The sequence below is a fragment of the Pan paniscus genome, chromosome 3 (genome assembly GCF_029289425.2).
Source record: "Pan paniscus chromosome 3, NHGRI_mPanPan1-v2.0_pri, whole genome shotgun sequence".
Taxonomy (NCBI): domain Eukaryota; kingdom Metazoa; phylum Chordata; class Mammalia; order Primates; family Hominidae; genus Pan; species Pan paniscus.
This window is the reverse complement of record NC_073252.2, coordinates 3,036,941-3,058,695: the sequence shown is the minus strand read 5'-3', so window position 1 is coordinate 3,058,695 and position 21,755 is coordinate 3,036,941. Positions and strand designations below refer to the sequence as shown.

At 44.9% G+C, this 21,755-nt stretch overlaps 1 protein-coding gene across 8 annotated transcripts in view; it reads right to left on the bottom strand.

Moving 5' to 3' along the window:
- FAM193A (family with sequence similarity 193 member A) overlaps window positions 1–21,755 on the bottom strand; it is a 196,464-nt gene that overhangs the window by 9,541 nt on the left and 165,168 nt on the right. For all 8 annotated transcript variants that reach the window (XM_034958217.4, XM_034958216.4, XM_063603489.1 and 5 more), the window contains one exon: window positions 6,264–6,345. In XM_034958217.4, the coding sequence (XP_034814108.2) occupies window positions 6,264–6,345 (82 nt within the window). The remainder of the gene's footprint in view (window positions 1–6,263; window positions 6,346–21,755) is intronic.

Here is a 21,755-nt window from a genome sequence, read left to right as displayed (position 1 = left end):
CCTCCCAAAGTGCTGGGATTACAGGTGCGAGCCACTGTGCCCGGCCTAAAGTATACTTTTGTAAGCAAAATTGAAACACTGGACCAGGTGTGGTGGCTCATTCCTGCAATCCCAGCACTCTGGAAGGTTTGAGAATCCTCTGAGCTCCAGAGTTCCAGACCAGCCTGGGCAATGTGGCAAAACCCTGTCTCTTACTTACTTACTTATTTGTCTCTAAACTTGAATGAAACCTGAAAATGGTTATTACTGTCACCCATCCATTAGGTTTAATTATGGTTGCTTAAACTGTGGCTTGTTTATTCAACCACAAACATTCGTGAATGCCCAACAGCGTTCTTGCCTTGCAGCCTCTATGAGACTGATCCCCTCACTCCCCTAAACTGGAAGGGCTGACTGTGTCATCTCCCAGAATCCAAATTCTCTTTCCCTGTCCCTAGCTGGTCAAGCCCTGAGTTTGTGATGTTACCTTCTGCCTCTGCTGTCCCCTCCTAACTCTGACAATCACTAATCCTGTTTCCATTAGTGCATGTGTGACCCTGTCCCCCAGCCCCTTCTGGACACAGCAGCTGGAATAGAATGCTCAAGAACATCAACCACATTCCTGCTCCAAGCCATTCAAGGAAGAAATCCAATCCAAACCACTGCACAGCTTCCACAGGTTCTTGCAGCATGGGCACAGAGCTCACGCTGCTCTCTAAGGTCCCAGGCCCAGTGTGACCTGGCTTTGTCCCTCCCCACACCACCTGCACCTGAGACACAGTGGCCTCTGCATCAGGCCTGTTTTGTCGACTGCAGACTACGTGAGACATGCACACGGTGTCTGACACACAGGACAGCCACATAACCAGCAGGGAGAATCCTGAGTCATAGCACCCCCAGGTCACAAAACCCGACACTGCTAACCGTGGCGCCGTGCTGTCCTCTCCCAAGAGGTAGCCACTGCCCTAGGGTTTGGAGTAATTAGTTCACCATAGTTCTTGGTAATTTCGTGACTTCTCTATGACATCCTAAATGTTAGTATGGTTGTGCTGTGTGGCCTCATATCGAGGGAACTGCACTGTATGTACATGGTCTTACAGCTTCTTATTTCACTCAACGTTATGTCTGTGACAGTTCTCCATGAGGTGACAGTCTGTTCGTCTTCACTGCGGTATGAACACATGGCAGTGAACAGACAGATGCTGCTGCTTGCCTCACGTTTGCCCCGCCCCCGGGACATGCAGGAGAACCTCTAGTCATGCACACAAGTGTGCAGCTGTTTGCTGGGTTGCACGGGAGGCACAACTTCAATTTTGCTAGAGTCTGCCAAACTCTTTTCCAAAGTAATTTAACAGTTATGCTCCCCGGAGCAGTGGTTAGGGACTCCTGTCACTTCACACCTTCCTCCAGCAGGAGAGAGGGAGGGCTCGCTAGCTGCAAACCCATGAAGCAGCAGCACCTCCTCTGGTCTTGCCATGGGGCTCCTTGGTCAGGCTGAAGACCTCTTTGTAGTTTAGTGGTCAAAAGCTTGCTGTGGAATCCTAATGGTTTGCCTTTTGTTTTAATTTTTTTGGAGAAAGGATCTCTCTATTGCTTAGGCTGCAGTGAGGTGGCGTAAGCATAGCTCACTGAAGCTTCAAACTCCTGAGCTCAAGGGATACTCCTGTGTCAATTTCCTGAGTAGCTGGGACTACAGGCATGTACCACCATGCCTGGCCTTTTTTTTTTTTTTTTTTTGAGACGGAGTCTTGCTCTGTTGCCCAGGCTGGAGTGCAGTGGTGCAATCTCGGCTCACTGCAAGCTCTGCCTCCCAGGTTCACGCCATTCTCCTGCCTCAGCCTCCCGAGTAGCTGGGACCACAGGTGCATGTCACCACACCTGGCTAATTATTTTATTTTTTGTAGAGACAGTATCTCGCTATGTTGCTCAGGCTGGTCTCAAACTCCTGGGCTCAAGTGATCCTTCCACCTCAGCCTCACAAAATGTTGAAATTACAGGTGTGAGCCACCGTGCTCTGTTTAAAAACAAAAAACAAAAGCAAATAACTTCTGTACTGATCCTACACAGTTAGCCCCTTGCTGTAAGTTCTTTTATATTTCCTATGTAGACAATTAGATCACCTGTAAAATTGATTTTTAGTTCCTCTTTTATACTCCTTTAGCCTAGGAATTACAATTTAAGGTTGAATATAAAATACTTTTTTTGGAAATCTACTGATCCATGATCTACTAAGCCATGATCATATGGCTCTTCTTTAATGTATTAATGTAGCAACTAACATTAGTGGATTTTCTAGCTGGGTGCGGGGGCTCACACCTGTAATTCTGGCGCTTTGGGAGGCTGAGGTGGGCAGATCACTTGAGGCCAGGAGTTCGAGACCAGCCTGGGCAATGTGGCGAAACCCCATCTCTACAAAAATAAGAAAAAAAAAATTAGCCAGGCATGGTGCATGTGCCTGTAGTCCCGGCTACTTGGAGGGCTGAGGTGGGAGGATTGCTTGACCCTGGGGAGGTCAAGGCTGCAGTGAACAGTGATTGTGTCATGGCACTCAAGCCTAGGTGACAGAGTGAGACCCTGTCAGAAGGAAGGAAGGAAGGGAGGGAGGGAGGAAGGAAGGAGGATTTTTTTTTTTTTTTTTGAGAGTGTCTCTCTGTTGCCCAGGCTGGAGTACCATGGTGCAATCTTGGCTCACCACAACCTCCGCCTCCCAGGTTCAAGTGATTCTCCTGCCTCAGCCTCCCGAGTAGCTGGGATTACAGGCATGCGCTACAATGCCTGGCTAATTTTGTATTTTTAGTAGAGATGGGGTTTCTCCATGTTGGTCAGGCTGATCTCAAACTCCCAACCTCAGGTGATCCGCCCGCCTCGGCCTCCCAAAGTTCTGGGATTACAGGCATGAGCCACCACGCCTGGCCAACAAAGTGGATTTTCTAATGTGAAACACTATTTGCGTTCCTGGGATAAACCAATTTGGTCATGGTATACTGCTTTTTAAAATACACTGCTCGATTTGGTATATTGTTTCTTTTTTTTGAAAATTACACTGATGTAGGTATGAGAATATTTTTGAGACGGAGTCTTGCTCTAGTTGCCCAGATTGGAGTTCAATGGCGTGATCTCAACTCACCGCAACCTCTGCCTCCTGGGTTCAAGCAATTCTCCTGCCTCAGCCTCCTGGAGAATATTTTCTTTAGGATTTTTGAATCTAATATGAGCGAGATAAACCTGTGATTTTTCATTTTTTCTGGTATTGTTTTGGGCAGATTTTGGTATCAGAATTTTACTTGTCTCATAAAACAAAGTAGGGAGTATTCACTTGTGTGTGTGATGTCTCACTCATTTAAATTCACTGGTAGAGTTTGCTCAAGACTGGATAATCCATTCTTTCAAAGTCTGAAAGTTTGGTAGAATTCTCGGTAAAACTGTTAAAATGTAGTTTTCTCACTGAGACTTACAGCTATTGTTTTCATTTCTTTAGTAGTTACTGGACCATTCAGGCTATTTTTACCTCAGGTTGATTTTGCATTTCATAGCTTTAAAGTCAATTGTAATGAAGTTGTTCCCAGTGTTCTCTTATTTTAATCTCTCCAGTATCTGTAGTTATTTCCTCCTTTTCACTTATATATTTACAAACTTAAAAAAAAATTTTTTTTTGAGACAGGGCTCTCGTCACCCAGGTTGGAGGGTAGATGCACAATCTTGGCTCACTGCAACCTCCACCTCTCAGGCTCAACCCATCCTCCCACCTCAGCCTCCTGAGTAGCTGGGACTACAGGCGCATGCCACCATATCTGGCTTACTTTTTTTGTATTTTTTGTAGAGACAGGATTTCACCATGTTGCCCAGGCTGGTCTTGAACTGACCTCAAGTGATCCGCCTGTCTTGGCTTCCCGAAGTGCTGGGACTACAGGCATGAGCCACAGCACCCGGACAAAACTTTTTTTTTTTTAAATTACTGACATTTTCAAACACACACAAAAACAGATAGTATAGCATAATGAACATAGCCATCACCTGACTTTGATAATTAACAACATCTTAATTCTTCTTCCATCTAATTATGCTATTTTTTGTGTCTTTCTCTATTATTCTTAATCTGTCTCCTAAAGATTTATTTGGTGTTTTCAATCAATCATATTTTAGCTTTGTTGATCTTCTCTACCAAATCTTTGTTTTCTATTTCATTATCTCTCTTATCTCCTTCTTTATATATTCTTTGGTTTATTCTATTGTTCTTTTCCTAATTTCTCAAGTGAAATCTTTAACTCATTATGTTTCAGGATTTTTAAAAACTAATTTAGGCAATTATAGCCTTACATAAACAGCTCTAAAAAGTTAACTTTTTTCGATATCCCGCAGGTTTTCATATGCAATGTTTTAATTATCTTTTTAGTTCTGTGTATTTAAAAATTTTGACAGTCTGGGCATGGTGGTTCACACCTGTAATCCCAGGACTTTGGGAGGCCAAGGGGGGGGTGGATCACCTGAGGTCAGGAGTTCAAGATTAGCCTGGCCAACATGGTGAAACCTCCTCTCTACTAAAAATAAAAAAATTAGCTGGGCGTGGTGGCAGGCGCCTGTAATCCCAGCTACTCAGGGAATTTTTTTTTTTTTTTCAGACAGGGTCTTGCTCTGTTGCCCAGGCTAGAGTGCAAGTGCTGTGATCACAGTTCACTGCAACCTCAAACTCCTAGGTTCAAGCGATCCTCTGGCCTCAGCCTCCTGAGTAGCTTGGACTACAAGTGCATGCCTGGCTTTTTTTTTTTTTTTTTTTCCTGAGACAAAGTCTCTCTCTGTTTCCCAGGCTGGAGTGCAATGGTGCTATGTCAGCTCACTGCAACCTGTGCCTCCCAGGTTCAAGCGATTCTCCTGCCTCAGCCTCCTGAGTAGCTGGGATTACAGGCTCTTGTCGCCACGTCCAGGTAATTTTTGTATTTTTAGTAGAGACGGGGTTTCACCATGTTGGCCAGGCTGGTCTCGAACTCCTGACCTGATCAAGTGATCTGCCTGTCTTGGCCTCCCAAAGTGCTGGGATTACAGGCGTGAGCCACCAGGCGCAGCCTCTAGTCCAGTTTTGTTGTTTTTATTATAATACAAATGCACGCTTAATCACACCTGTAATCTCAGCACTTTGGGAGGCTGAGGTGAGTGCATCACTTAAGGTCAAGAGTTTGAGACCTGCCTGGCCAACATAGCAAAACCCTGTTTCCACCAAAAATACAAAAATTAGCCAGGCGTGGTGGCAGGCCCCTGTAATCCTAGTTAGTCAGGAGGCTGAGGCAGGAGAATCGCTTGAACCTAGGAGGTGGGGATTGCAGTGAGCCCAGATCACAACATTGCACTCTAGCCTGGGTGACAGAGAGAGACTCTGTCTCAAAAAATAAAAAAAATGAAATAAATAGGCTGGGCGTGGTGGCTCACGCCTGTAATCACAGCACTTTGGGAGGCTAAGGCAGGTATATCACCTGAGGTCAGGAGTTTGAGACCAGTCTGGTAACCACGGTGAAACCCTGTCTCTACTGAAATACAAAAATCAGCTTGGTGTGGTTGTGGGCGCCTGTAATCCCAGCTACTCTGGAGGCTGAGGCAGGAGAATTGCTTGAACCCGGGAGGCAGAGGTTGCAGTGAGCTGAGATCGTGCCACTGCACTCCAGCCTGGGTGATAGAGTGAGATTCCCTCTTAAAAATAAAATAAAATAAAATAAATAAAATTTTGTTGCCGTTAATAATTCACATAGTAGTTAAAACATTATAGAACAAGCACTGATAAAATTTGCCCATCAGGAAAACAGCAAGTATGTAAAATGTTACTTTTCTTCTCAAAAGCATACCACTCCAGTGTGTTCAACCATCAGCATATGTGAGGGTCACCTGGAAGGCTGTCAAGAACGTAGATGTCGGCCCCTTCCCAGAATCTGATCCGACAGGTCTAAGTAGGGGCCTGTATCCCCAGGAGACGCTGCTGGCCCAGGACACCTGGAGAGCCACCGCCTCAGAAGCGCAACAGCCAGGTGGCGGGGAAGGGTGCGGGGGAAGCCACTGCCATCAACTATGTTTCTAGCATGTGAGGGGGAGCAGAAGTGACTGTGTGAGTGTTGGGAGTATGGGAGGGGTGTGTGTGGCTGGCCTGTCCTACTACAAGGCTCTTCAGTAGCCATGTTGTCTGGCTTGCTTGATGTAACTTCGTCCAAGACAACTAGAAGTGCCATGGAAAGACAGAAAACCAAACATGTATGGCAAGCACACAGTCACCACGGTTTCAGACACACAGCCTCCACATTTACCTTTTGAAATATTCCACTTCCCTCTCTGTCTCATCCATATCCACACTGTCTAGGTCAATATCTTTAGGTAGAAAGACATCATCTGTAAAACAAAAGAGAAGCAGCAAGTCAAATTACAGCAGCAGGCTATCTTATCAGAACAGAAGAAATCATTTGTCTTCGCTCGATTTAAACAACTTCAAAAATTGTAAACATTTTTTCTAAAATGAGATTTTACAGAAGGCCAAAGGAGGACAGATCTCTTTGGTGTGCTTATGAACACCCAGGTCTGACCTGGAAACTGCAGAACTCACATGTCCACTAAGCAAAGCAACTGTGGTTTCAGGTCCCGTTAGAAGACATGTTTGCCAGAACCTAGACTCCCCATGTGACTGGTCATTATATGACAGGCAGCCCATCAGAGAGCCCTTTAGCAAGAAGATTCCCAGAAATCTAATTCGCACGCAAGCCCAGGGACTGCCCTAAGTCTCCGTTGGAGTCAGGCAGAGCACAGCTGCCAGCAGAAGCTGCCCAGGGGGCAGGCCCATGTTAAGGAAAGGGCTGTCCCTCGAATGTGCCCTTGACAGGAAGAGGACCCAGACATCAACCCTACAGGAAGGTGGTTCTCCCAGGCATTCATCTCACCCATATGACATCCAGAGATTTCATCAAAAACTTTTTTCTTTTTTTTATATGAAGTCTCATTCTGTCACCCAGGCATGATCTCGGCTCACTGGAACCTCCATCTTCCAGGCTCAAGTAATCCTCCTGCCTCAGCCTCCTGAGTAGCTGGGATCACAGGTGCGCACCACCATGCCTGTGTAATTTTTATATTTTTGGTAGAGACAGGGTTTCACCATGTTGCCCAGGCTGGTCTTGAATTCCTGGGTTCAAATGATCCACCCACCTCGGCCTCCCAAAGGGCTGGGATTACAAGCGTGAGCCACTGTGCCTGGCCAAACACTTTCAAGTTGTTCCAAACAAAAACCAAGGCTACATTTCATGCTGCAATTACACAACCATCTTTGAAAACAGGCAGGATAGCAGGGAAATCATTGATTGAGAATTACTCAATTTCCTAGACTCTCAGGCAAGTTTGAGAATTTCTACTCCTCTGTTCTGTTCTGGTCACTTATCTAATTCAATCTTGAATACATTCCCGGAGGCTTATGTGAGTCTTAAGTATCAAAGAGGCTCCAGCAGCACACATCTGGGCTGGGGCGGGGTGGGGGGGTGCAGTGCACACAGCATTCAGCCTCATCGATGTGAACAAAGAGGACAGGAGATGTGAACAAAGAGGATAGGAGCCACTGACATTTCTTTGTTAAAGGTGAGTCTCCATTTCCCTGCAGCCCTCAACACGGGACAATTTTTCAGAACCTTTAATAAACACTCCATTTCTTTCTACCACTGGGGAATTTCCATGGTAGCATGAGGCACGTTTTACTCGCATAATAGCAGCTAATATTTTTGACAACTCACACAGCACCAGGCAAGTGCTTTCAAATGTGTTTGTTCACAGAAATGTCACTTAGGAGTCTCTCTCTAGGGACCTGCTCTATGACAGCCTTGGCTATCTCGGATCCCAACTGTATCCCTGAGGGCACACAGCGGGGTGGAGGCCACAATCACTGGTGCCACTGGGTGGTCTAGGAATGAAGGCTGGGTGTGTTCAGGGAAAGGCCTGGGAAAGTCAACCTTTGGTAATCTACACTCAGGAGGAAGGGAAAGATTAGGTTAAAGGAAACGCAGCCAATAGCTCAATCCTGGCACAGAATAGCGGATGTGACTGGAGAGTGAGGACAGCCCCCAGCCACAGCAGGCTCCACATGTTTGTACAGAGAGGTGCTTCAGGGCATGGGAAAGCATTCTGAGTCTCGATTTTTAAAAACTCAAGCAGCAGAAAGGAAGCACAGAACACCGTCCGCTGATCCAGGAAACTGATGCACAAGCAAGGGTGAGAGAGGGCCGGAGCATTTACAGATGTACAAAAAGTGAAGATCTAAGAAAGCATGATGTCAGCAGCCGCCCACAAGAAGTTCTAGAAGAAAAGAGCTCCAACTTGAGGAGGAAAAAGAGCTGGCATGTCTGCTGGAAGTGCTGTCATAATAGATTTCTAGTACTCTCTTTTCCGGACTAGAACTAGAATAATCAGTCTATAAAATCTTGGTGTAAGAAAAACAGGAAACACAACGTTAACCAATTTGGTATCAGGAAGAAATTTTTTTACAACAACCACACTATATTAAACAGGAGAAATCAGTTGATCCAAGGATTTTATATCCAACCAAACTATCTGTTCATTGACAACACAACAGGTCAAAGTTTACTTCTCCAGAACTCAGAGAATTCTGTGGCCCTACTCAAGGCCACTGCCTGAGGATGAGCTTCACCAACCTGAAGACACCTGGGAACACTCAGCAGAGGCAAGCGGGAGCCCTGTTGTGGTAAATTGTGTACCTAAGAATACCGTGTGTTCTGACAGAGCAGAAACACCACCAACAAAAAATGGGAAGAGGAGAGACAGGGAGACAGGAAAGAGAAAACACAAAGAATGGAATTCACTCACTGCCTGCTGTGGAGGCAATGAGTGGGTGTCAGAGGACCCCCTAATGCCAACACAGCAGGCCACGAGGGGGTACACAGGGAACCCAGGCCCAAGGAGCATGAGTGGGGTATGCAAGTCTATAGGAATGCACTAGGAAAAAAGCACCCATTTTCCTAATACCCCAATTTTTTTTTGTTTTCTGATATGGAGTCGCTCTATTGCCAGGCTGGAGTGCAGTGGCACGATCTCAGCTCACTGCAACCTCCACCTCCTGGGTTCAAGCAATTCTCCTGCCTCAGCCTCCCGAGTAGCTGGGACTACAGGTGCGCGCCACCACGCCCGGCTAACTTTTGTATTTTTAGTAGAGACAGGGTTTTCACCATGTTGGCCAGGATGGTCTTGATCTCTTGACCTCATGATCTGCCCCCCTCGGCCTCCCAAAGTGCTGAGATTACAGGCGTGAGCCACAGCGCCTGGACAATTTTTTTTTTTTTGAAGCAGAGTCTAGCTCTGTCGCCCAGGCTGGAGTGCAGTGGCACAATCTCAGCTCGCTGCAACCTCCACCTCCCGGGTTCAAGCAATTCTCCTGCCTCAGCCTCTCAAGTAGCTAGGACTACAGGTATGCACCACCACACCTGGGCTAATTTTTGTATTTTTTAGTACAGATGGGGTTTCACCATCTTGGCCAGGCTGGTCTTGAACTCTTGACCTCAAGTGATCTGCCTGCCTCAGCCTCCCAAAGTGCTGGGATTACAGGCGTGAGCCACCACGCCCAGCCCCCAAATTTTTTTTTTAAATAAAAAAGCAAAAAACCCCACAACACATTTAAAAAAAACCCAAAAAACAAAACAGTAAATAGAAAATACAGAAATTATAAAATAATGACAGGGTTGAGACCAACCACATAGTTATATCACTAAGTGTGAATGGGCTTAACTGACTGAAAAGAAGATTTTCAATTTGGCTCACAAAGCAAGCCTCAGGTTTGCTTCACACAAGAGAACGTCCTAAAACCAAGGCACTCAGAAAAAGGCTGGAAACAAAAGGCCAAGGACAAGGCTGTCTCGTCAGGCAAATGGGCCGAAGAAGAGCAGGGGCAGCAGTCACAATGCAGACAGAGCAGGACTCAGGCCGCAGGCACAAAGCACGACCAGAAGGTGGCCGCTTCTCAACACAAAAAGCCACAAGTAACTAAAAATATGTAACAGGAAGGTGCACCAAACAACACGGAAACAGGAGATGCAAGAAAACACAGAAACATATTAATAATAAGCCACAGAAGACAGGCCATGAGGACACAAAATAAGGATATACAGAAGACTAAACAACAGAATTAATGTATCATGGAGGTGTATACATATATGTATCTCCATATGTAAATACATACGTACATATATATACACACACACACAGTGAACTCTATACCAAGACCCAAGAAAATACACTTCTATCAAGTACACATGGAGGAGTTACAAAAGCTGACATACACTGGGCCTCAGAAAGTATCAATAGGTTTTGCAAAACAAAAGCAATATTCTCTGATCACAATGAAAAAAACCTGTAAATTATTAACAACAACAAAGTTTCTCCTCCTGGAAATTTAAAAGCTGCCTATTACACTATCGAGTGAAAGAAAAAAAACACATGGAAATTACATAATTTCTTTTTTTTGGAGATGGAGTCTCGCTCTGTCTCGCAGGCTGGAGCGCAGCAGCACCATCTCAGCTCACCACAACCTTTGCCTCCCAAATTCAAGCGATTCTTCTGCCTCAGCCTCCACAGTAGCTGGGACTACAGGCACGTGCCACCACGTCCAGCTAATTTTTGTATTTTTAGTAGATACAGGGTTTCCGAACGCCTGACCTCAAGTGATCTGCCCGCCTCGGCCTCCCAAAGTGCCGGGATTACAGGCATGAGCCATAGCGCCCAGCCCAGAATTTCTTTAAAAAAAATAATGGAGGCTAGGTGTGGTGGCTCACGCCAGTAATCCCAGCACTTTGGGAGGCAGAGGCGGGTGGATCACCTGAGGTCAGGAGTTCAAGACCAGCCTGGCCAAGATGGTGAAACTCCGTCGCTACTAAAAATACAAAAATTAGCCAGGCATGGTGGTGCATGCCTGTAATCCCAGCTACTCGGGAGGCTGAGACAGGAGAATTGCTTGAACCCAGGAGGCAGAGGTGGCAGTGAGCCGAGATCATGCCACTGCACTCCAATCTGGGCGACAGAGAGAGACTCCATCTCAAAAGCAAAACAAACAAACAAACAAACAAAAAGGAAAAATTATCTATCAGACTCCATGGGATATTGTTAAGAAAAAGATCAGAGGAAAGTTCCACGTGCTGAACACTTTTATCAATAAAAATGGAAGAAAAAACAAAATGAACTGAATTTCTAAATTAAAAAGTTAGAAAAAACCCCAAGAAAGTAAAACAAAAGAAAGCACAGTGGCCGGGCGTGGTAGCTCCCACCTGTAATCCCAGCACTTTGGGAGGCCAAGGTGGGTGGATCACAAGGTCAGGAGATCGAGACCATCCTGGCTAACATGGTGAAACCCCGTCTCTACTAAAAAATACAAAAAGTTAGCCGGGCGAGGTGGTGGGCGCCTGTAGTCCCAGCTACTTGGGAGGCTGAGGCAGGAGAATGGCATGAACCCGGGAGGCGGAGTTTGCAGTGAGCCAAGATCACGCCACTGCACTCCAGCCTGGGCGAAAGAGCGAGACTCTGTCTCAAAAAAAAAAAAAAAAAAAAAAAAAAGCACAGAAAGAAAATAAAGACGAAAGCAGAAATTAACAAGGTAGGCTGGGCATGGTGGTTCATGCCTGTAATCCTAGCACTTTGGGGGGCCTAGGTGGGCAGATGGCTTGAGACCAGGAGTTTGAGACCAGCCTGGACAATCTGGCGAAATGCTGTTCCTACAAAAACTACGAAAAAATTAGCCGAGTGTGGTGGTACCCACCTGTGGTACCACCTACTTGAGAAGGTGAGTGGGGAGGATCACCCGAGCCCAGGGAAGTTGAAGTTGCAGTGAGCTGTGAGTGTGCCACTGCACTCCAGCCTGGGCAACATGAGTGGGACTCTGTCTTAAAATAAAAAATAAAAAAGAAAGGAGGTAAAGAAAAACAGTAAGCTGGGCACAGTGGCTCCCACCTGTAATCCCAGCACTTTGGGAGGCCAAGGCGGGTGGATCATGAGGTCAGGAGATCGAGACCATCCTGGCTAACATGGTGAAACCCCATCTCTACTAAAAATACAAAAATTAGCCAGGCGTAGTAACACGCGCCTATAATCTCAGCTACTCGGGAGGCTGAGGCAGGAGAATAGCTTGAACCCGGGAGGTGGAGGCTGCAGTGAGCTGAGAACACGCCACTGCACTCCAGCCTGGGGGACAGAGCGAGACTCTGTCTCAAAAAAAAAAAGAAAGAAAGAAAAAAAAAAGACGAACAGTAAACCTAAATAATAAACTCAGATGATTTTAAAAAACTAACAAAATACATAAACTATTAACTTAAGCAAAATAGGGAGAAAGGAAAAATACACAAACTAAGAAATGACAGGCAAAAATAATCATTGCAAAGAAATTTAAAACTATGACTAGACTACCTTGCAGACATCTATGCAAATAAATTTGAAAATCTAGTTGAAAAGAATAATTTACTACAGAAAGATGGTTTACCAAAATTAACCTCACTAGAGATAGAATAATTTCCAGAGAGGAGAGAAGACTGCTAGCAAGGACCACAGAAAACACACCAGGTCCAGGGGGCTTGCAAAGGGATTTCTATCAAACCTTTAAAGCCTGGATGGTCCCAATGTGAATTGTTCCAGATCACTGAAAATGTAAAAAACAAGAAAATTTCCTGTTTTTTGTTTTGTTTTGTTTTGTTTTGTTTTTGAGGTGGAGTCTCTCTGTCCCAGGCTGGAGTGCAGTGGCGTGTTCTCGGCTCACTGCAACCTCCACCCTCCCGGGTTCAAGCTATTCTCCTGCCTCAGCCTCTCGAGTAGCTGAGATTACAGGTGCGTGTTACTACGCCTGGCAAATTTTTGTATTTTTAGTAGAGACGGGGTTTCACCATGTTGGCCAGGCTTGTCTCGAACGCCTGACCTCGTGATCCGCACCCCTCCTCGGCTTTCCAAAATGCTGGGATTATAGGCATGAGCCACCGTGCCCAGCCAAAAACTTCCTAATTCTTTTTATGAGGCAAGTATAATATTGATACTCAAAGCTAATACAGACAGAACAAAAACGGAAGTCACAGACCCATCTCTCCTAAAAATAATATAGATGTAAATATATTAAATAATGTAAACAGATTCCAAAACAAAAGGATATACCATAATCAAGTGAGCTTTATTCCAGGAATTCAAGTTCAGTTCAATACTTAAAAATCAAATAATGTAAAACATTGTATTAATACATCTAAGGAGAAACATCATGGTTATCTCCACAGATGCTAGAAAACCTTTGAAGTTTAACACCCATAACACCCATTCCTAATGAAAAACACTCAAGAGATGAGGAATCGCTGGATTTTTTTTAACATTAAATTTTTTTAATGTGGCTAATTTTAAATAATTATCTTATAATATATAAACCTTAACCCTAAAGCCAACATCTTACTTAATGTGGAAACACCAGAGACATTTCCGTTAAGATCAGAAAAGATTCAGTTAAGTAAAAGACAACAATTAGAGGCGTAAGAATTGAAAAAGTAGAAGTAAAACTTTCTCTATTTGTACACATATATAATAGAATGCCTGGAAAACCCCAGAGAAGCAACAGTAAGACTCAAACAATAAAATTCAGTAAAGTAAAATATATAAAGTTAACATACAGGCAGGGCGAGGTGGCTCACACCTGTTAATTCCAGCACTTTGGGAGGTCAAGGAGGGCAGATCACTTGAGGTCTGGAGTTCGAGACCAGCCTAGCCAACATGGTGAAACCCCACCTCTACCAAAAATACAAAAACTAGCTGGGCATGGTGGTGTGCGCCTGTAATCCCAGCTACTCGGGAGGCCGAGGCAGGAAAATCGCTTGAACCCAGAAGGTGTAGGCTGCAGTGATCCAAGATCGCACCACTGCACTCCAGCCTGGGCGACAAGAATGAAACTCAATCTCAAAAAATAGATAAAAATTAAAAAAAATAAAAAATAAAAAAATAAAGTTAACATACAGCCGGGCGTGGTGGCTCACGCCTGTAATTCCAGCATTTTGGGAGGCCGAGATGGGTGGATCACCTGAGGTCAGGAGTTGTAGACCAACTTGACCAACATGGTGAAACTCTATCTCTACTAAATACAAAAAATTAGCTGGGCATGGTTTTGCTTGCCTGTAATTCCAACTACTTGGGAGGCTGAGGCAGCACAATCGCTTGAACCTGGGAGGCGAAGGTTGCAGCGAGCCAAGATTGCACCATTGTACCCCAGCCTGGGCAACAAGAGCGAAACTCCATCTCAAAATAAACAAACAAACAAACAAAAATCAATAGCTTTCATACACAAATAAATAACCAGTTAGGGCAGCACTATCCAATAGAAATACAATCTGAGGCTGGGCCCAGTGGCTCACGCCTGTAATCCCAGCACTTTGGGAGGCTAAGGCAGGAGGATCACTTGAAGGCAGGAGTTTGAGACTAGCCTGGCCAACATAGTAAAACCTGGTCTCTACTAAAAATACAAAAATTAGTTGAGTGTGCTGGTGTGGCACCTGTAATTCCAGCTACTCGGGAGGGTGGGGCATGAGAACTGCTTGAACCCAGGAGGTGGAATTGAACCTGGGAAATAAAGTCCACAGTGAGGCAGAGGTTGCAGTGAGCCGAGATTGCGCCACTGCACTCCAGCCTGGGTGATGGAGTGAGACTCTGCCTCAAAAAAAAAAAAAAAAAAAAAAAAAAGAAATATAATCTGAAATCTGAGTCTGAGCCACACACAAAAGATTCTTCTAACAGCCACATTAAAAAAAAATTTTTTAAAAAGAAACGGGTGAAATTAATTGCAGTAATATATTTAATATATCCAAAATATTATGATTTAAACATGTAACCAATATTAAAAATTATACTGAGATATTTTGCATTCTTTTATTTACACTAGGTTTTCAAAATCCAGTGTATATTTTACACTTACAACACTTCTCAATTTGGACTGGCCACATTTCAAGTGCTCGATAATGACATATGACTAATGGCTACTGTATTGGATAGTTCAGAATTAGAAAATATAATGGTGGAGAAGATCCCATTTAAATTAAAAACAATGGTGATTAAATGCTGAGAAATACACTCAGTAAGAAATGTGAAAAATATATAAGCGAAAATTTAAAATATTCCTAATGACCCGAAAGAAAACTTGAACAAATGGAAAAACATCCCTTGTTCTTAGAAGGAATGATCAATATCATAAAGACATCAATTCTCCCTAAATTAATGTATAAGTGTAATGGAATCCCGACAAAGATACCAACAACTTTTTTTTTGTGGGGGGAGACAGAGTCTCACTCTGTTGCCTCGGCTGGAGTGCAGTGGAGCAACCTTGGCTCACTGCAACCTCTGGCTCCTGGGTTCAAGCAATTCTCCCATCTCAGCCTCCCGAGTAGCTGGGACCACAGGCGCTCGCCACCACACCTGGCTAATTTTTTTTATCTTTAGTAGAGATGGTGTTTCACCATGTTAGCCAGGCTGATCTCGAACTCCTGACCTCAGGTGATCCGCCCGCCCAGGCCTCCCAAAGTGCTGGGATTACAGGTGTGAGCCCGGCCCCAACAAGCTTTTTTTAAATGGAGCCAGGCACATTGATGCTAAAGTTCATATAGAACTACAAACATGAAATAGCCTGGGAAATACTGAGCTGGAAAAGCTATGAGGAGAGAACAGCCCTACGAGATATTACAACATGTAGAGCCTCTAAAAATAACTAACTAAATGCAATAATGACACAAGTAAACAGAGAGGAAAGGAAGAGAAATTCCAGAAACAGACCCAAGTGCATATTGAAATTTACTGTAGGACAGGACGGGAACGGTGGCTCACGCCTGTAATCCCAGGACTTTGGGAGGCCAAGGTGGGCAGATCACCTGAGATTGGGAGTTTGAGACCAGCCTGACCAACAAGGAGAAACCCTGTCTCTACTAAAAATATAAAATTAGCCGGGTGTGGTGGTGCATGGCTGTAATCCCAGCTACTTGGGAGGCAGAGGCAGGAGAATCGCTTGAACCCAGGAGGCAGGGGTTGCAGTGAGCTGAGATCATGCCATTGTACTCCAGCCTGGGCAACAAGAGTGAAACTCTGTCTCAAAGAAAAAAAAGAAAGAAAGAAAGAAAGAAAGAAATTTATTGTAGGACAAAGGTGGCATCTTGAATCACTGGGACAAGATGATTTTATTTATTTATTTTTGTTTTTCTAGAAACAAGGTCTCATTATAGACCAGTCTGGAGTGCAATGGCACAATTATAGCTCATTGTAATCTCAAACACCTGGGCTCAAGTGATCCTCCTGCCTCAGCCTTCCAAGTGGCTGAGACTACTGGTGTGCACCACCATGCCCTGCTATTTTAAAAAAAATATCTGTAGAGATGGGGTCTCACTATGTTGCCCAGGCTAGTCTCAAACTCCTGGGCTCGAATGATCCTCCTGCTTTGGCCTCCCAAAGTGCTGGGATCACAGGCATGAGCCATCACCCTCACACCTGGTCCAGGATGAACTTTCTAATAACTGGTGCTAAGGCCGGGCATGGTAGCTCACGTCTGTAATCCCAGCACTGTGGGAGGCTGAGGCAGGAGGATTGCTTTAGCCCAGGAGTTATAGCCAGCTAAGGCAATGTAGCAAGACCCTGTTTCTACTAAAAAAAAAAAATTAGCCAGCATGGTGGCACGTGCCTGTAGTCCCAGCTACTCAGGAGGCTGAGGCGGGAGAATCACTTGAGCCCAGGAGTTCCAGGCTGCAGTGAGCTATGACCGCACCACCACACTCTAGCCTGGGTGACAGAGCAAGACCCTATACCCCACTTCCCAAAAAAAAGAATAAATAATAATAATGTGCTGGGACCACTCGTTAACCATTTGGAAAAAGAGAAATTGGATCCATATTTCACACCACAGAGAAGAAAAACTTCCAAACATATTAGGGATATAAATGAAAAAAAAAGAAACTACACAAACACTGGAAGGCAGCATGGGTGTGTTCTTCTTTAATCACAATGTTAGTGTAAAGCTTTCTAACAATTATTCAAAATCCAGAGGCAATAAAAAATCAAGAAGCTGACCGCATAAAAGGAAGAACATTTCCACCTGACTGAAAAGCATACAAAGTCAAAAGACAACTTATGAACTGGGAGAGAATGTCTGCAGCATACTGCATGAGTAAAAGGCTAATGTCCCTACCATATAAAAAAATTCTTGGCCGGGTGCGGTGGCTCATGCCTGTAATCCCAGCACTTTGGGAGGCCAAGACAGGCGGATTGTGAGGTCAGGAGATTGAGACCATCCCGGCTAACATGGTGAAACCCCGTCTCTACTAAAGATATAAAAATTAGCCGGGCGTGGTAGTGGGCACCTGTAATCCCAGCTACTCAGGAGGTTGAAGCAGGAGAATGGCATGACCCCCGGAGGCGGAGCCTGCAGTGAGCCAAGATCGCGCCACTGCACTCCAGCCTGGGCGACAGAGCAAGATTCCGTCTCAAAAACAAAAACAAACAAACAAACAAAAATTCTTAAATACAAAAGGGAAAAGACCAAAAACCTAATAAGAAATGAGAAATAGGTATGAATAGAAAATTCATACACACAAAAAGAAATAGCCCTTAATAATATACTGACCTCATTGTAATTAGAGGAGAAAAATGCAAATGAAAACTACACTGAGGGCTTACTGTAGCTAACAGATTGGCAACAGTTAAAAAGCCTGACAACATACTCTATAAGCAAGGCTGTGGCCAAACAGGCACTCAGATGCTACTGGTGGGTGGGCTGACTGGAGGGTTTGGAGAACTTGGACGTAGCTAGCAAAAAAACTATGAAAGCACTTACCTTTTTAAAAATTTTTATTTTATTTTTTTTTCAGATAGGGTCTTGCTCTGTTGCCCAGACTGGAATGCAGTGGCGTGATCTTGACTCACTGCAACCTCCGCCTCCCAGGCTCAGGTGATCCTCCTGCATCGGTGTCTCCAGTAGCTGAGACTATAGGTGAGTGCCACCACACCCGACTAATTTTTGTATTTTTAGTAGAGACAGGGTTCCACATGTTGGCCAGGCTGGCCTCGAACTTCTGACCTCAAGTGATCTGCCTGTCTTGGCCTCTCAAAATGCTGGGATTATGGATGTGAGCCACCATGCCCAGCCTTAATTTTTTTTTTTTTTTTTTTTTTTTGAGATGGAGTCTCACTCTGTTGCCAGGCTGGAGTGCAGTGGTGTGATCTCGGCTCACTGCAACCTCCACCTCCCCAGTTCAAGCAATTATCCTGCCTCAACCTCCCGAGTAGCTGGGATTATAGGCGTGTGCCACCACGCCCAACTGATTTTTGTATTTTTAGTAGAGACGGGGTTTCATGTTGGCCAGCATGGTCTCCATCTCCTGACCTCGTGATCCGCCTGCCTCGGCCTCCCAACATGTTGGGATAACAGGCGTGAGCCACCGTGCCTGGCTGCTTTAAATTTTAAGAGACAGGGTCTCACTCTGTCACCCAGGCTGGAGTGCAGTGGTGCAATCATGACTCACTGCAGCCTCAAACTCCTGGGCTCCAGCGATTCTCCTGCCTCAGCCTCCCAAGTAGCTGGGACTACAGGCATGCACCACCATGCCCAGATAAGTGGCTTTTTTTTTTTTTAAGTAGAGATGGGGTCTTGCTACGTTGCCCAGGCTGGTCTTAAATTCCCGGCCTCAGGTAATCCTCCTGCCTCAGCTTCCCAAAGTGTTGGGATTACAGGCATGAGCCACCACACTGGGAACACACTTACCTTTTGACCCAGTCCTCTCCCTTCTGGGAAAGTGCTCCAAGGAAACACCTCCAAACAATATGGAAGCACATATGCACACAAGTACTTACTGTAGCACTGGGTGTAATGATTAAAACAAAGCATTGAATCCGGGCACGGTGGCTCACACCTGTAATCCCAGCACTTTGGGAGGCCAAGGTGGGCAGGTCACTTAAGGTCAGGAGTTCAAGGCCAATCTGGCCAACATGGTGAAACCTCATCTCTATTAAAAATACAAAAATTAGCTGGGTATGGTGGCACGTGCCTGTAATTTCAGCTACTTGGGAGGCTGAGGTGGGAGAATTGCTTCAACCTGGGGGGTGGAGGATGCAGTGAGCCGAGATTGCGCCATTGCACTCCAGCCTAGATGACAGAGTGAGACTCCACCTTAAAACAGAAACAAAAACAAAAAACCAAAGCATTAGAAACAACCTAAACGCTCGCACAAAGAAGAGTGACTGCAGAAATCACAGTACACTTTAAATGGAGTACCGTGTCGCTGCAGAAAGAATGAGGACAATCTCTACGAACTGATGTGCAGTGATTCCCAGAATACATGAAGTAGAAAAAAACCCAGAAGTCACTATTATGTCCATAATATACTACCTTTTATGTAAAAAAGAAAAGCAAATAAGAAACTGATTAGTTACCTACAGGGAGTGGGTGGGAACAGATTAAAAAAAAAGAGGAATTGGGTAGGGGAGAAAACAAATGGAACACAAATGGAAAAACGCAATCAGATGTGTTTTAAATGAATAACATAATTGTACTAAAGGTGAAAAGAACTAATTTAAGTCATTTGTAAATTCAGTGTTATCACCACACCCTGAGGCTAAAGACAAAAAGAACTGAACAAATACCAAAAGCATGCCTGGAGTTTTCCATCGGGGTAAGGGCAGGCACTTCTGAACCCTTTACCTGTGTTGTAGGACTCAGCAAGTCAGTAAAGGCACCATGGATGATGGGGTCCAGGTTCTTACTGTCTAAGGAGTTACAAAGGTGGACGGGGAAGGGAGAACGCTCACTGTAGCACAGGAGTGGGGCTGGGATATCTGTGGGAACTCACGGCTTGTACATAGCAATTAGTGTGTGTAGGCGGCAGGCGCTCGTGTGCACATGCTCACACCCCCACTCCTCCTGCTCTGCTGACTGAGAGGGCCTAAAAGCAATGCCATATGGCAGTGTCCAGGTCTGGGTTTCTGAACACCACTGTTGAAGAAAGAGGAGGGCTCCTTGGAGAAATGGCTGGTTCAGGGCTGGGAGAGAGAAGACACGAGATGAGCCCGGAGCATCGAACCATGACACAAAGTATAAAATGCTTAAAGGCTGGTAGGGCCGCATCAAATGGTCTAAGGAAAAAGCCATTCCGAGGGGGCTCCCACTGACCGAATCTCAGACAATCAAAACAGCAACATAAAGAGTGTTCGTAAAAGATTCTCATCTATAGCATCAAGTAAAACTTCGTGGATCCATCCTGATATAACTAAGTGAATGAAAAAAACACATGGGGTTGGAAAGCTCTTCCTACAGTTGAATGGCAAGTAACAAATATAGAAAGAATAATATTAGAAAATTCACCATTTGGGCCAGGGGTGGCAGCTCACGCCTGTAATCCCAGCACTTTGGGAGGCTGAGGCAGGCGGATCAACTGAGGTCGGGAGTTTGAGACCAGCCTGACCAACAAGGTGAAATCCCATCTCTACTACACAAAATTAGCCGGGTGTGGTGGTGCATGCCTGTAATCCCAGCTACTTGAGAGGCTGAGGCAGGAGAATCGCTTGAACCCGGGAAGCGGAGGTTGTGGTGAGCTGAGATCGTGCCACTGCACTCCAGCCTGGACAACAAGAGCGAAACTCCATCTCAAAAAAAAAAAAAAAAAATCACCATATGACAACACAGTAATAAACATTTCCGGCAAGAATCATTAATGGATGCTACAACTAGTCGGTGAATGTTCAATAAAAACAGGATACTCATTTCCCCATAAGACACTTACTAATTAGCAAAGGAGAAATATTAACTTGACCGTAGTGAAAATGGGCAGACCAGCTCAACCCAGGATCAGAGTTCCCATCTCCAGTGATGGGACAGACACCGTCACCCACTTCCTGGTGGGATATACCAACAGGGACTGGCCACATCAGTGGTGTTGCCGCCAAAACATGGTATCTGAACCTGACTGGGAAGACATGGGGCATGCACCCTGACCAAGGGATCCTCTAAAAAATAAATGCGCTGCACTCTTCAAAAAAGTAAAGGTCATGAAAAACAGAGAAACCGATCCAAAGGAAAGGAAATTAAAGAGATACGACATGGGATCCTGGATTGGATCCCATGTCAGGAGAAACAACAAGAGCTTTTTTTTTTTTTTTTTTTTTTTGCTATAAAGGATGTTAAAAGGACAACTGGAGAAACATGAGTAAGGTCTACAATTAGAGAATAGCATTGGATCAGTGTCAACTTCTTCATTTTGATCACTGTACTGTGGTTTTATAAGTGTCTTTATCTTGAGGAAATATACATGGAAGTATTTTAGGTTAAAGGGGTATCATGTATGAAGTGACTCTCCTTCTGTCCAGAAAAATAAGAGAGAGAGGGAGAGAGAATGACGAAGCAAACATGGGAAATACTGATGTTGGGGAACTAAAGTTGGGGAACTGGAGGGGGTAGAAATCCTCTCTCTCTATATATATATCTTTTGAGATGGAGTCTCTCTGTCACCCACGCTGGAGTGCAACGGCATGATCTTGGCTCACTGCAATCTCTGCCTCCTGGGTTCAAGCGATTCTCCTGCCTCAGCCTCCCCGAGTAGCTAGGATTACAGGTGCACCACCAAGCCCAGCTAATTTTTTTTGTTATTTTTAGTAGAGACAGGGTTTCACCATGTTGGCCAAGCTGGTCTCGAACTCTTAACCTCTGGTGATCTGCCCACCCTGGCCTCACAAAGTGCTGGGATTACAGGTGTGAGCCACCATGCCTGGCCCCTCTACGCTCTTTTCTA